Source organism: Chelonia mydas, chromosome 6 (genome assembly GCF_015237465.2).
Source record: "Chelonia mydas isolate rCheMyd1 chromosome 6, rCheMyd1.pri.v2, whole genome shotgun sequence".
Lineage (NCBI taxonomy): Eukaryota > Metazoa > Chordata > Testudines > Cheloniidae > Chelonia > Chelonia mydas.
This window is the reverse complement of record NC_051246.2, coordinates 76040055-76052209: the sequence shown is the minus strand read 5'-3', so window position 1 is coordinate 76052209 and position 12155 is coordinate 76040055. Positions and strand designations below refer to the sequence as shown.

The window sequence follows — 12155 nt, the reverse complement described above, 5'->3', positions numbered from 1 at the left end:
CCCATGCTAGGCTTCAGACCAGTATCATTTAGAGAGGAAATTCTACATTCGGAGGAAAGAATGAAAAATTTTTGTGGGAAGCTGATTTGTGTTTGTCTGTTTATTAAAAAGCAGCTACTTTAAGCCACTTAAGGGATTTGAAATGTTAATATAATCCTGTATGGGAAGATGAATTAGTGGGCACAGTGTAGGTGAGATAGGAAGAAATGCATAGTAAATGAAATGTATCACACTGTTCAGTAGTTTATCACATGGCTATCACCACATACATATGAGGGGAAAGTGTGTGGATGGATGGATGGATAGATATGTAGATAAACATACACACATGTACTATATATATTATATTTATATATTGTATATAGTTTTGTATATAAAATATATATTAGAAATAAACTAAGGAGTCAATAATTGGGACAGAATTCACTCCAGATTAGGTTTAGAATAGGATCTGGGGCTTTGTTTTAAAGCCAAATTAAGGCTTTGCTATAGTTTTGGTGTTGCCAAAGTGTTTTAAACTGTTCCTGTGATATTTTATCCCAAAAAGACTTGAAATGATATGAAGTGTCTTCTATCTAGAAAAGGGGAAATATCATAAGAACTGTTCTTATCAGGGAATTTCAGCCACATATGAACTGCAAAACAGAAAATACATACTACCTGTTGTTGGCTCCAGTGCAGGATCAAAATCATAGGAATTCAAAACCAAATAAATAGCCACACAGAATGAGTAGAGGTTTGGATTTGGGATTAAAGTTTTGCCCATCTCTCATTTGTTATTTTTATATAAAGTATATATAATTTATGGGTAAATTTGTACACTTGCTCAAAGGTATACATGTGTGTATATATAGGTGTGAGAATGAATCTTTCTATCCAAATGCAGTGCATACAAGAGTATAAGTAGATATGGGAGTATAGTGTTTCTGTGGGTTGTGAATGGTTATCGCAAATGTCTGAATGTAAATAATGGTTTATACTGTTCATGGTTAAATATTTTATTTATATGGTACCATATATGCAGGAGTGATTGCAGAGGAATTCATTCATGTAGGTAGGCATTTGTTTTGTGATGAGTAAAATATCATGATGTGATACAGGTGCAGCACCACTTTGAGTGTTTTTAATGCATCATTCAGGAGAGGTGGAAATAAACAATGTTTCTTAACACACTTCGTATGTATTCAGTACTATTAGTAAAATAAGTGAACATTGTAATAGGAAACTGATGTAAATGTTTTAGATGTGGAAAAATTATAAATTCCATCACTTTTGAAATGTAGTTGATTGGTTATAAGGTTTGCCATTTTCTTCTTCTTGTTGTTGAGCAACTAAATAGTAGAGTAAATTATATGACAGGACTTCCGTTTCATAATGCTGCTCATTTTAACATTCACCTTAATGTAAGCAGTATTTTGATATTAAGGAGCTCAAAACTTTCCACTTCCTTATTGTGTCATCATTCATCATATTGTATTTAGTGCTGGAATTTAGATCTACTATTTATGAATTGTAACAAATAAATAAGTGTATATGTACATAGAGTAAATATTATTAATATAAATGTTAGCTATATTGGCCCAAATTGTCTCCTATGATGTGACTGTTTCATGCCATGCTATTGGCAGATGCTGGACTTAATGTCAGTGCAGCTAGTAACTGAGTATCCTCTGTTGCTATGGAGCTAGTGTAGACGTTCCTACACCAGCTCACTTCCTGACTGGTGGTGTACAGGACAGAACTGGGGTAAGAACGGGTGTGGCTGGGGTTTCTCTGTGCCTAAGAGATCTTCCACCTTCTGGTTTGGCACCTTAAAGTATTAGTAACCGGTGCAAAATAGAGCAGCCCTTATGCTGCTCTCAATTATTCCAGGGCTTGGCCTGGTGCACAGTCAATAAGCAGGGAAGCACAAAAGTAGCTTTATTCTCCTCCTCCCCCCCCGCCCCATTTCTGAACTCTATTCTGTACTCCTTAAATGTAGCCAGAGTTCTGGGCAATTATCTATAATATATGTGATGATACTTATGTATAATATATATTTATATAAAATAGAAAAAAGTGGGAGGATATATAGAAATAAAATCTTTTTAGTGGATAAAGTTTTAATATCTACAATCTCTAACAGATGGCTACACTATAACCCAAACGTTGATAGAGTATCCACTGTATATTTAGACTATGCAATACTTGTTTGTTAATCTTTATTAAGATAAATGTATTTAAAGCTGAGCAAGTTTTTTAATTTTTCTTTTCTGAAAAAATGGCAGCAGATTGCTCGGAGGGGAATGGTAAGTTTAGAGAATATTTAGTATGAGAAAGACTGGTTACTTGGACTGCATTGAAATAACAGATTTGTGGCAGAGAAAGTGTTGAATATTTAAACTTATTCCACTCCACTAATGTTTTATTTTTCCAATCCTTCTTAGACTTGTTGATAATGTAGCAGATTTTATAAAGATATAAGTATTCCATATTATGTTTTACACATGATCTGTATACATTCCTACACATACACCTGTGCATGTATATATTAAATGCATATGTGTGTAATATGGATAGAAGCAAATTTGCAAGCTGGGGTGCCTAAAGTTATGTGTCTAAGTCCGTATGTAGGTACCTTGTAAGCAGCTTCATTTTTAAGGTTGCTAAGTACCTGCAGCTCCTACTGAAGTCATATCTAATGGGCCCACATTATAAAACTTGCATCTTGATTTTTAGAACGTGTTTTGATAGGTCCTTTGTAAGAGTCTGAGGCAGTCATGGAATCCGGGTTTGTATTATTATGTATAATTTCAGGAGTGGCTGGATCCAGATTTTTTGTTTGGTTCTATTTCTACTGTACACACTGTTTAGAAATCTTATATTTAGTCTGAATTTCATGCTATTTAATGCTTTATTATGGGTTTTTTATCTCGTCTCCTTGAATCTACTCAGCTTCTGAGACTATGTTTCCATGAATTAGTACGTTGTTTGGCAGCATGCAATAAATCATCAGTGGATTACTGTAATAGTCATCCCTAATGAATGAAATGGGATTAACCTCACTGGCGCACTTACCATTTATTATATGTGTACTATGCCATGTCTGCAAAGCATGTAAAGGCCTTATTTTCCTTATTCAGTTAAAATTCCCATTGAAGGTGTTCCCATTTGCCAGAATAAGGTGTTTAAGACCTAGAAGGGTTAAAGATTTAATTTACTGTAGTTGTTCAGAGTTGTAGAAACGATAATATGTTTCCCACTATTACATATGTAAGGGAAAAAAGACATGTATAATCATAGCTAATCCTCAGTCCTTCAGGACCCAAAATGAGAGACTCTGTGCTTCTTAAAGTGTCACAAGGACACACAGATAACCAAAAATAATTGAGGGAGGAAGCTTAAAATAATGTGAAGTACTTTTCTTCAACCTGGACAAAGTTTTCTATTACATTATTTTTGCATGCTAAGGAACACTCTTCAGTTGACTGTTGATTAAATTAGTTAGTTGATGGGTGGGGATGGGTGTTTAATACTAATTATGAATAGTTGATATTTATGTTATGTTAATTTTGTGTGGCATCCTGATATGACTTTGGGCAACAAATAATTTCATCTGTAAATAAAATCCTGGTGTAAATTTTTTTGCTTAAACGGAGATTTTAAAAAACTAAATGTATATGTGAGGAGGGAAATTTGAGTCTAAAATGAATGCTATTTCTCATTATGAGCTACAATTAAGAGATATGAGGCATTACTTTTGCACTCTGTAACACTGTATAAGAAATTGGAATTTCTTGTTATAAAATAAGAATACTACTTTAATAAATAAAATGCTATATCTGGTTGTATATTTACTGTGAGGTTTGTTTTTCACTTTTATTGTAAGCATAATTTTGTTACAACCAAGTTTTAATTTAATAATAAAAGGAAAATTATACTGCTGATGATTGAAATATTCTTCACTGTTGGAGTGTCCAGAGTCCCAAGTCACTTGTCCTATATTACATGAGGGAAACCTAGAATTTAGCATATGGATGTTGTGGCTTACTGGATTTATCCACATCTGATACAGCAGTCACTGGAACTATTCAGTATGCCATGTGTTTGAGAAATAGCAACTGATAAATTTAAAAGATAGATTATTTGGTAGGAATTAAGATGAGTAATAAATCATTACTTCATTAAGACCACCTTAACTATACAGTCATAGGTTCATGATGTTCTTGCTACAAACTTGTTTTAGTTACTCTTCTGATGTTGTAGGCTATTTTTATTACTAACTTGTAAAACTTTCATCATTTCATCTGTTTTACTTACTTTTTTCCTTGTATTTTTCTTTCATACAGGCCATGCAAGTAAAGGTACAGGTCAAAGTGCATGATGTGTCTTTATGTTTTCATTTTAGAGATGGCCAGGCTCTAAGCATTCTTTCCATTGATCATAGCAGTGGCGTCACAAAGGGAAGGCACAGGCTCCACTCCTGATAAATTTCCTTATTGCAAAACTGGTCATATTTGATTAGACCACCGGATTTTCCCCCCTTAACAGGCCCAGATGCTCCTTCGACGTAAAAATTTAGTCCATTACACTACTTATTAATTTTTAAGGTTACATTCTACTTCTGCTGCCTTCTGCCTTCTGTTACCTTGTTTAATATGTTGAATCACTCACCAGGAGACCACTTCCTAAGTATACCCAAAGGAAACATCATGTTTGGTTTGTGACTTTCTAAGTCAAATATGAGGGTAAAATATTGTACCAGAGTAACTTCCATAGCACTCCCTACCCATGATGTTTAGCAAGATTACATGAGATGTTGTAAAATCAGTCCTCCCAAAAATTTTTTAAAAACATGCCTTCTTGTTGTGTGGCTGGGTGGGTGCTTAGACCATACCCACTTTTTCCCTACCTATTCTATTCAGAGATTCCCTATTCCTCAGTGAGCTATGCTTAGTTCATCTTCCTTTCCATCTTTCAAATGACATTTCTGAAGTGAAATTGTAGTTTATACTATCTGACCTCAGGCTGGAGTTCCCAGGCACTAATAATACAGATAATAAATAAATATATAATAATAAATATAATAATACTGTCAGACCTTGTCAAGTAAATAGGTGTGGGCTTTATCAGCACTGGGATGAGAGGCCTCCAGGAAAAAAATAGCCTGACAATTTTTGAAAGAATTATGAATGTTAACGCCAATGTCCTGGCCAACTTTGGCAGTTATATTCTGCCTACATGAATTCCCTTTGCATCATAATTATATTTGCAGTTCTTCCAGTTCTGTTGGCAAGTCCTTCTCCCATTGACCTCTCTGGGCGTGTTTCCATTAGCATCAGCAGGCTTAAGGCCTTAAGCAGTTAACAGTTTAGTGTCCACGTGTGCTGCTAAACAACTGGTAGTATTTCACCCCAGAAGTGACAGAAAAAAATGTCTTTTTATCATTGCAAACAATTTGGACAAACTATATCCAATTTTATCATGTCTCACACATATCTAGTGAAGACATTGTTTTATTTATGCAGATATCTATCACTATAGTGGGAGGCATTGTTTTGTTGTCACCAATAGTTGAAATTTCTCTGCCTAGTTCTACTTGCATATTTACCAGCAGGAGTTAGTGTTTCCTGCAGTGCCACTTTAGGAAGGCAGAAGTCTAGTGGCAAAGGCAGAATGGGTCACCTCTTCACCATTTTCAAATGTATTGATTTTAAGTGCATTTGTTACTCTCACACACCTTCCACTCTCAATTACAATTGAAAATAAAGAAACTTTGATGGGCAAAATATCCCTCCCAAGAATAGAGGTGAGAAAAAAAATATGGCTTCCTCTTCTTAAGATGCCTCCCATATTTAAGAGGCACAGTGACGCCACTGGGTCCCAGTGATACATTGTGGCATTTGTTTGTCTGCTATCAAAGTAGAGTACAAATAATGTCATTGTAAATATAGTGCCATTACAACAATGCTACTATAGAAAACTTTTTCTAAGGCACTTCTAAAAGCAAAGCTTTAAGGCAAAATACTCTCTTGCAGTTGCTAGTTCCTTAAGAAAGGCAACCACATCCACTTTGTGTACCCTCTGAATTGCTAAACAGTTCGCCTAAGTAATGCTGCCTGCAAATACAGTGGTCATCATTTGAAAGACAGCATTTGGCCAAAATTTACTACAGAGTGGAATATAGATTACTACCATTTTCCTCTATTCTTCTAGTAGATATCATCTATGGTAACTGTGTGATAATGATTGGCAGATGATGTAGTTTAATGGCTTCTACTGTATCCTTACATGTAACTTGTACAGTATAATATGAACACAATAGGCATTAGCATTTCATTTACAGAGAGAAGAGGATGTGGAGGGTTAAGTGCAAGCATCTGCTCTTTGTAGTTTTTCATATGCTGAAGGTCCAATCCTGAGCTCTAATCTCCAGCAAAATTCCCTTAAATTCAATGCGAATTTAGTCTAGATTTGGAACTCAGGATTGGGCTATTTATGTTGCGGTGGTGGTTGTCGTCATTTACCATAAGCTCATTAACCATATGGGTCTGTTTTATGATAAACAATTCTATTGCTAAGAGCTTTGATTTGCTATCTTAAATCCAAAGAAGAAATGCTTTTTTAATATTTTATTTTAAATAACATCTCATGTTGTTTAATATGGTTAGACAGATCAAATATTATTCTATTGTGTTCACTTCTCTTTCCTAGGACAACCTTTCTCTAGTACCTTCGGTGACCAAAGCTGCTGATGGTTTAGTTTGATGTCATTACAGAATTGCTTACACTACAACCCAGCCAGCACAGTCCTGTTTTACAGCTACACCACTTCCTTATTGTTTGGTTGAATTGAATTCTGTGCCTTTTAGATTTTAATCTTTCTCAGGCAGCAGCAATGCAGATTAGCACCATCCATGTATGTAGGACTAAGACCTTGGAAAATCTTATCTGGAATAATCCTTAATAAAAACTTAAGCAACAGGAATTGAATTGTCTCTTTAGAAATGCAAACAAGCAGTCTATTATAATTATGAATCAGTTTTTAGTTACATGTGCCTGTCTGATTCAAGATGTATGTAAGACCCAGAAGTTATAGTTACATGTATGCACATACATAGGTTAGAATTCTGAAAATGAGTATTACTATCACATTATTGCATAGCAGGAAGTTTTCTTTTTGTTTTTTTTTTTACATTTTCCACATAAACTATACAGTTCACTTTTATTTTACCACTTCTAACTATTCAAAATATAGCTACATCAATCACTGTAGGCTGGTTGGACCACGAACAGTGAGGAATCATTTTGTGTGTAAGGAAAGTATGTAATTCAGGGTAAATTACATAATCAGTTACCTATGGATCTTTTACTTGTAGTCTGGAGGACAAGACCAAGAGCGAAAGAAATTGAAGCGTAGAGGGGATTTGTATTCAATACAGACATCCTTGATTGTAGCTGCACTTAAAAAGATGCTTCCTATTGGTTTGAATATGTGCACTCCTGGAGATCAAGAGCTGATTTCTTTGGCTAAGATTAGATACAGTCATGTAAGTCTAAATTTTACAATAATTTAGTAAAATAGTAAAATTGAACTTTTGAAGCCAAACTTTGAAACATAGATGCCTAAATATTTGTTCAAATTAACTATGTCAGTGTGTGATAGGGTAGTTGTATCTGTAAAATACACATTTGCAGGGTATAAAATGTGGAGGCGTACAAATAACTTCCAATTTTCCCACAGTTTCTCATAACCTTCTACATATGTGTACTTTTAGGACTAAATCCTGAGAGATCTTTAGCAGACACTTAGCTCTCCTCAGGATCTGGTGTATGATTTATGGCCACAATTTAAATAGTTCTTTTTTTGAACATTGAACCCAAATATTTTTCCCAACAATTTGTGTAATTAAAAAAACTAAAACTGTGTGTTATGTGGCAGTACCCTGAATTAATATCTATTCTATATTCTGAAATTATCTCATACAAAAGTTTTTATAAGATATATCTCAAAGAGAAATAAAACACATTTATATCTTTTCCACAGAGGGACACAGACGAAGAAGTCAAAGAACATTTACGTAACAACTTGCATTTGCAGGAAAAGGTAATATTAAAAAAATCTTTTTAAAATTAGACATAATTGATGTAGGCTAACATTTTTAAATATGGGGTTTGCACTTGCATGTCATGTTCACTCCTATTTCCATAATGAAAATTTTAAAAATAATTTCTGTCCACTTTTTTTTCTGCCAGATCACTTTTTTTCCAGCTTTGCTTGGCTTTTAGGATTCAATAAGTTCTATAAAACACAACATGTTTGAAGAAAATCAGTTTGTTAGATTTAAAGCTATAATTTTGTTTAAAATCATCTCATCTTTAATGTTAATGAAAACAAAATTGTTTCAGTTTTTAACTTGACTCTCCTCTGCCCCTCCCCAAATTATGTTTCTTTGAATACTTTTCCACATTATATTGAACTACGTCTTTAATTTTAACCAGATTATTCCTTTTTTTTGTCTAAAGTCTTACATTAAGTTAAACAGTGTAGACTTTTTAAAAGCTTAGTAAAGTTTGTACTGCTTAAGTAACTTGATACTTAAATTGGTTTAAACACATTTCCTGATGGTACCAAAACAGGGTCTAAAGTATTATATAAATCCTCATAATTAGGTTCTGGGCCAAAAGCTGTTGATGTGAATGAGAATCTTTCAATTAACTTCATTGGGCTCTGGATCAGGCCCTGGGTACAAAACCCATGTTGTGTCACAAAATTTGGCTTTAAAAACGGAATTTTCATTTTCTAAATCAGTGACAGCCTACATTTTCCAAAGTGACTAGTGATTTCATGTACTAAAAGTAAGAAATTTTAAAAAGCCAAGTGCTTAGCACTTGGGAATTATCAGGCCCCTTTAAGGTAGCTCAAATTGGGCACCCAAAATCGCTTTTAAAAATTTAGGCCAGTATTTCTAGCTGTATTGTTTCAAAGAAAACTTTCTACATGAAAGTGTAAACTGATGGAGTTATGTTTGCTTGTCTGCAAACAGCCTGAAACAGTAGCTTTGAGAGTCATAAAGTTTAAGGCCAGAACGAACCATCAGATTATCTTGTCTGACCTCCTGTGTATCACAGGCCACCAACACCATTCAGCATCTGCCCACTAACCCCAACAACCAAAATTAGACTGAAATATTACAGCCCATCAGAGATTAGACTATTGTGTGTCACAGGCAGAGAATAGGAGGGACCAAGTGTGCATAAGAACATGAGAATGGTCATACTAGGTGAGACCAATGGTCCATGTAGCTGAGTGCTCTGTCTTCTGACAATGGCTGATGCCATATGCTTCAGAGGGAGTGAACAAGAGAGGGCAGTTTATCAAGTGATCCATGCCCTGTCATCCAATCCCAGCTTCTGGCAGTCAAAGGTTTAGGGACACCTAGAGCATGGAGTTGCATCCCTGCCCATCTTGGCTAATAGCCATTGATGGACCTCTTCTCCATGAACCTATTGTGACAAGTTCCTCCTCTGCCTTGGTAGGTCCTGTGCTTATTGGAGGATTTGCTCACCTCAGAGCTTCACGGGAGCCCTCAGTTCGGCCACTTTTGCTAGTGGCTCAAACCTGCCATTCACTCAGTTAACCTCATCACTGGCCAGCATGGGGAAAGGGAGGAGAACAATCCCTGCAGTCTCTGCTGATCCACCTAGTGGGTCAGGGGATAGGCCAGGGACCTTCCTCTCTGGTGGGACTCACAGTCCAGGTCACCACCTCTTGTATCAAATAGGACGTTGAGGGGGATGGGGGGAACTTGGGCCCACCCTCTACTCCGGGTTACAGCCCAGGGCCCTGTGGATTGTAGCTGTCTACAGTGTCTCCTGTAACAGCTGTGTGACAGCTACAACTCCCTGGGCTACTTCCCCATGGCCTCCTCCCAACTCCTTCTTTATCCTCACCACAGGACCTTCCTCCTGATGGCTGATAACGCTTGTACTCCTCAGTCTTCCAGCAGTACACTTTCTCACTCTCAGCTTCTTGCACACCTCTTTCATAGATTCATAGATATTAAGGTCAGAAAGGACCGTTATGATCATCTAGTCTGATCTCCTGCACAACACAGGCCACAGAATCTCACCCACCCACTCCTGCAAAAAACCTCTCACCTATGTCTGAGCTATTGAAGTCCTCAAATCGTGGTCTAAAGACTTCAAGGAGCAGAGAATCCTCCAGCAAGTGACCTGTGCCCCATGCTACAGAGGAAGGCGAAAAACCTCCAGGGCCTCTTCCAATCTGCCCTGGAGGAAAATTCCTTCCCGACCCCAAATATGGCGATCAGCTAAACCCTGAGCATATGGGCAAGATTCACCAGCCAGATACCCAGGAAAGAATTTTCTGTAGTAACTCAGATCCCACCCCATCTAACAACCCGTCACAGGCCATTGGGCCTATTTACCATGAATATTTAAAGATCAATTAATTGCCAAAATCATGTTATCCATCATACCATCTCCTCCATAAACTTATCAAGTCTAATCTTAAAGCCAGATAGATCTTTTGCCCCCACTGCTTCCCTTGGAAGGCTATTCCAAAACTTCACTCCTCTGATGGTTAGAAACCTTCATCTAATTTCAAGTCTAAACTTCCCAATGACCAGTTTATATCCATTTGTTGTTGTGTCCACATTGGTACGGAGCTTAAAGAATTCCTCTCCCTCTCTGGTGTTTATCCCTCTGATATATTTATAGAGAGCAATCGTATCTCCCCTCAACCTTCTTTTACTTAGGCTAAACAAGCCAAGCTCCTTGAGTCTCCTTTCATAAGACAGGTTTTCCATTCCTCGGATCATCCTAGTAGCCCTTCTCTGTACCTGTTCCAGTTTGAATTCATCCTTCTTAAACATGGGAGACCAGAACTGCACACAGTATTCCAGGTGAGGTCTCACCAGTGCCTTGTATAAAGGTACTAAAACCTCCTTATCTCTACTGGAAATACCTCACCTGTTGCATCCCAAGACAGCATTAGCTTTTTTCACGGCCACATCACATTGGCGGCTCATAGTCATCCTATGATCAACCAATACTCCAAGGTCCTTCTCCTCCTCCATTACTTCTAATTGTTGCGTCCCCAGCTTATAACTAAAATCCTTGTTATTAATCCCTAAATGCATAACCTTACACTTCTCACTATTAAATTTCATCCTATTACTCCAGTTTACAAGGTCATCCAGATCCTCCTGTAGGATATCCTTGTCCTTCTCTAAATTGGCAATACCTCCCAGCTTTGTATCATCTGCAAACTTTATTAGCACACTCCCACTTTTTGTGCCAAGGTCAGTAATAAAAAGGTTAAATAAGATTGGTCCCAAAACTGATCCCTGAGGAACTCCACTGGTAGCCTCCCTCCAGCCTGACAGTTCACCTTTCAGTAGGACCCGCTGTAGTCTCCCTGTTAACCATTTCCTTATCCACCTTTCAGTTTTCATATTGATCCCCATCTTTTCCAATTTAACTAATAATTCCCCATGTTTGCACGGTATCAAACGCCTTACTGAAATCTAGGTAAATTAGATCCACTGCGTTTCCTTTGTCTAAAAAATCTGTTACTTTCTCAAAGAAGATCAGGTTGGTTTGGCACAATCAACCTTTTGTAAAACCATGTTGTATTTTGTCCCATTTACCATTGGCTCAATGTCCTTAACTACTTTTGCCTTCAAAATTTTTTCCAAGACCTTGCATACGACAGATGTCAAACTTACAGGCATGTAGTTACCCGGATCACTTTTTTTTCCTTTCTTAAAAATAGGAACTATGTTAGCAATTCTCCAATCATACGGTACAACCCCTGAGTTTACAGATTCATTAAAAATTCTTGCTAATGGGCTTTCAATTTCATGTGCCAATTCCTTTAATATTCTTGGATGAAGATTATGTGGGCCCCCCGATTTAGTCCCATTAAACTGTTCCAGTTTCGTTTCTACCTCAGATATGGTAATATCTACCTCCATATCCTCATTCCCATTTGTCATGCTACCATTATCCCTAAGATCCTCTTTAGCCTTATTAAAGACTGAGGCAAAGTATTTGTTTAGATATTGGGCCATGCCTAGATTATCCTTAACCTCCACTCCATCCTCAGTGTTTAGCGGTCCTACTTCTTTTTTCTTTGTTTTCTTCTTATT

At 36.7% G+C, this 12155-nt stretch overlaps 1 protein-coding gene across 1 annotated transcript in view; it reads left to right on the top strand.

Moving 5' to 3' along the window:
- Window positions 1-12155, top strand: part of RYR3 (ryanodine receptor 3) — a 481354-nt gene that overhangs the window by 363774 nt on the left and 105425 nt on the right. Inside the window, exons 70-73 of the mRNA XM_043549389.1 lie at window positions 2268-2288; window positions 4329-4343; window positions 7359-7529; window positions 8027-8086. Coding sequence (XP_043405324.1) covers window positions 2268-2288; window positions 4329-4343; window positions 7359-7529; window positions 8027-8086 — 267 coding nt within the window. The remainder of the gene's footprint in view (window positions 1-2267; window positions 2289-4328; window positions 4344-7358; window positions 7530-8026; window positions 8087-12155) is intronic.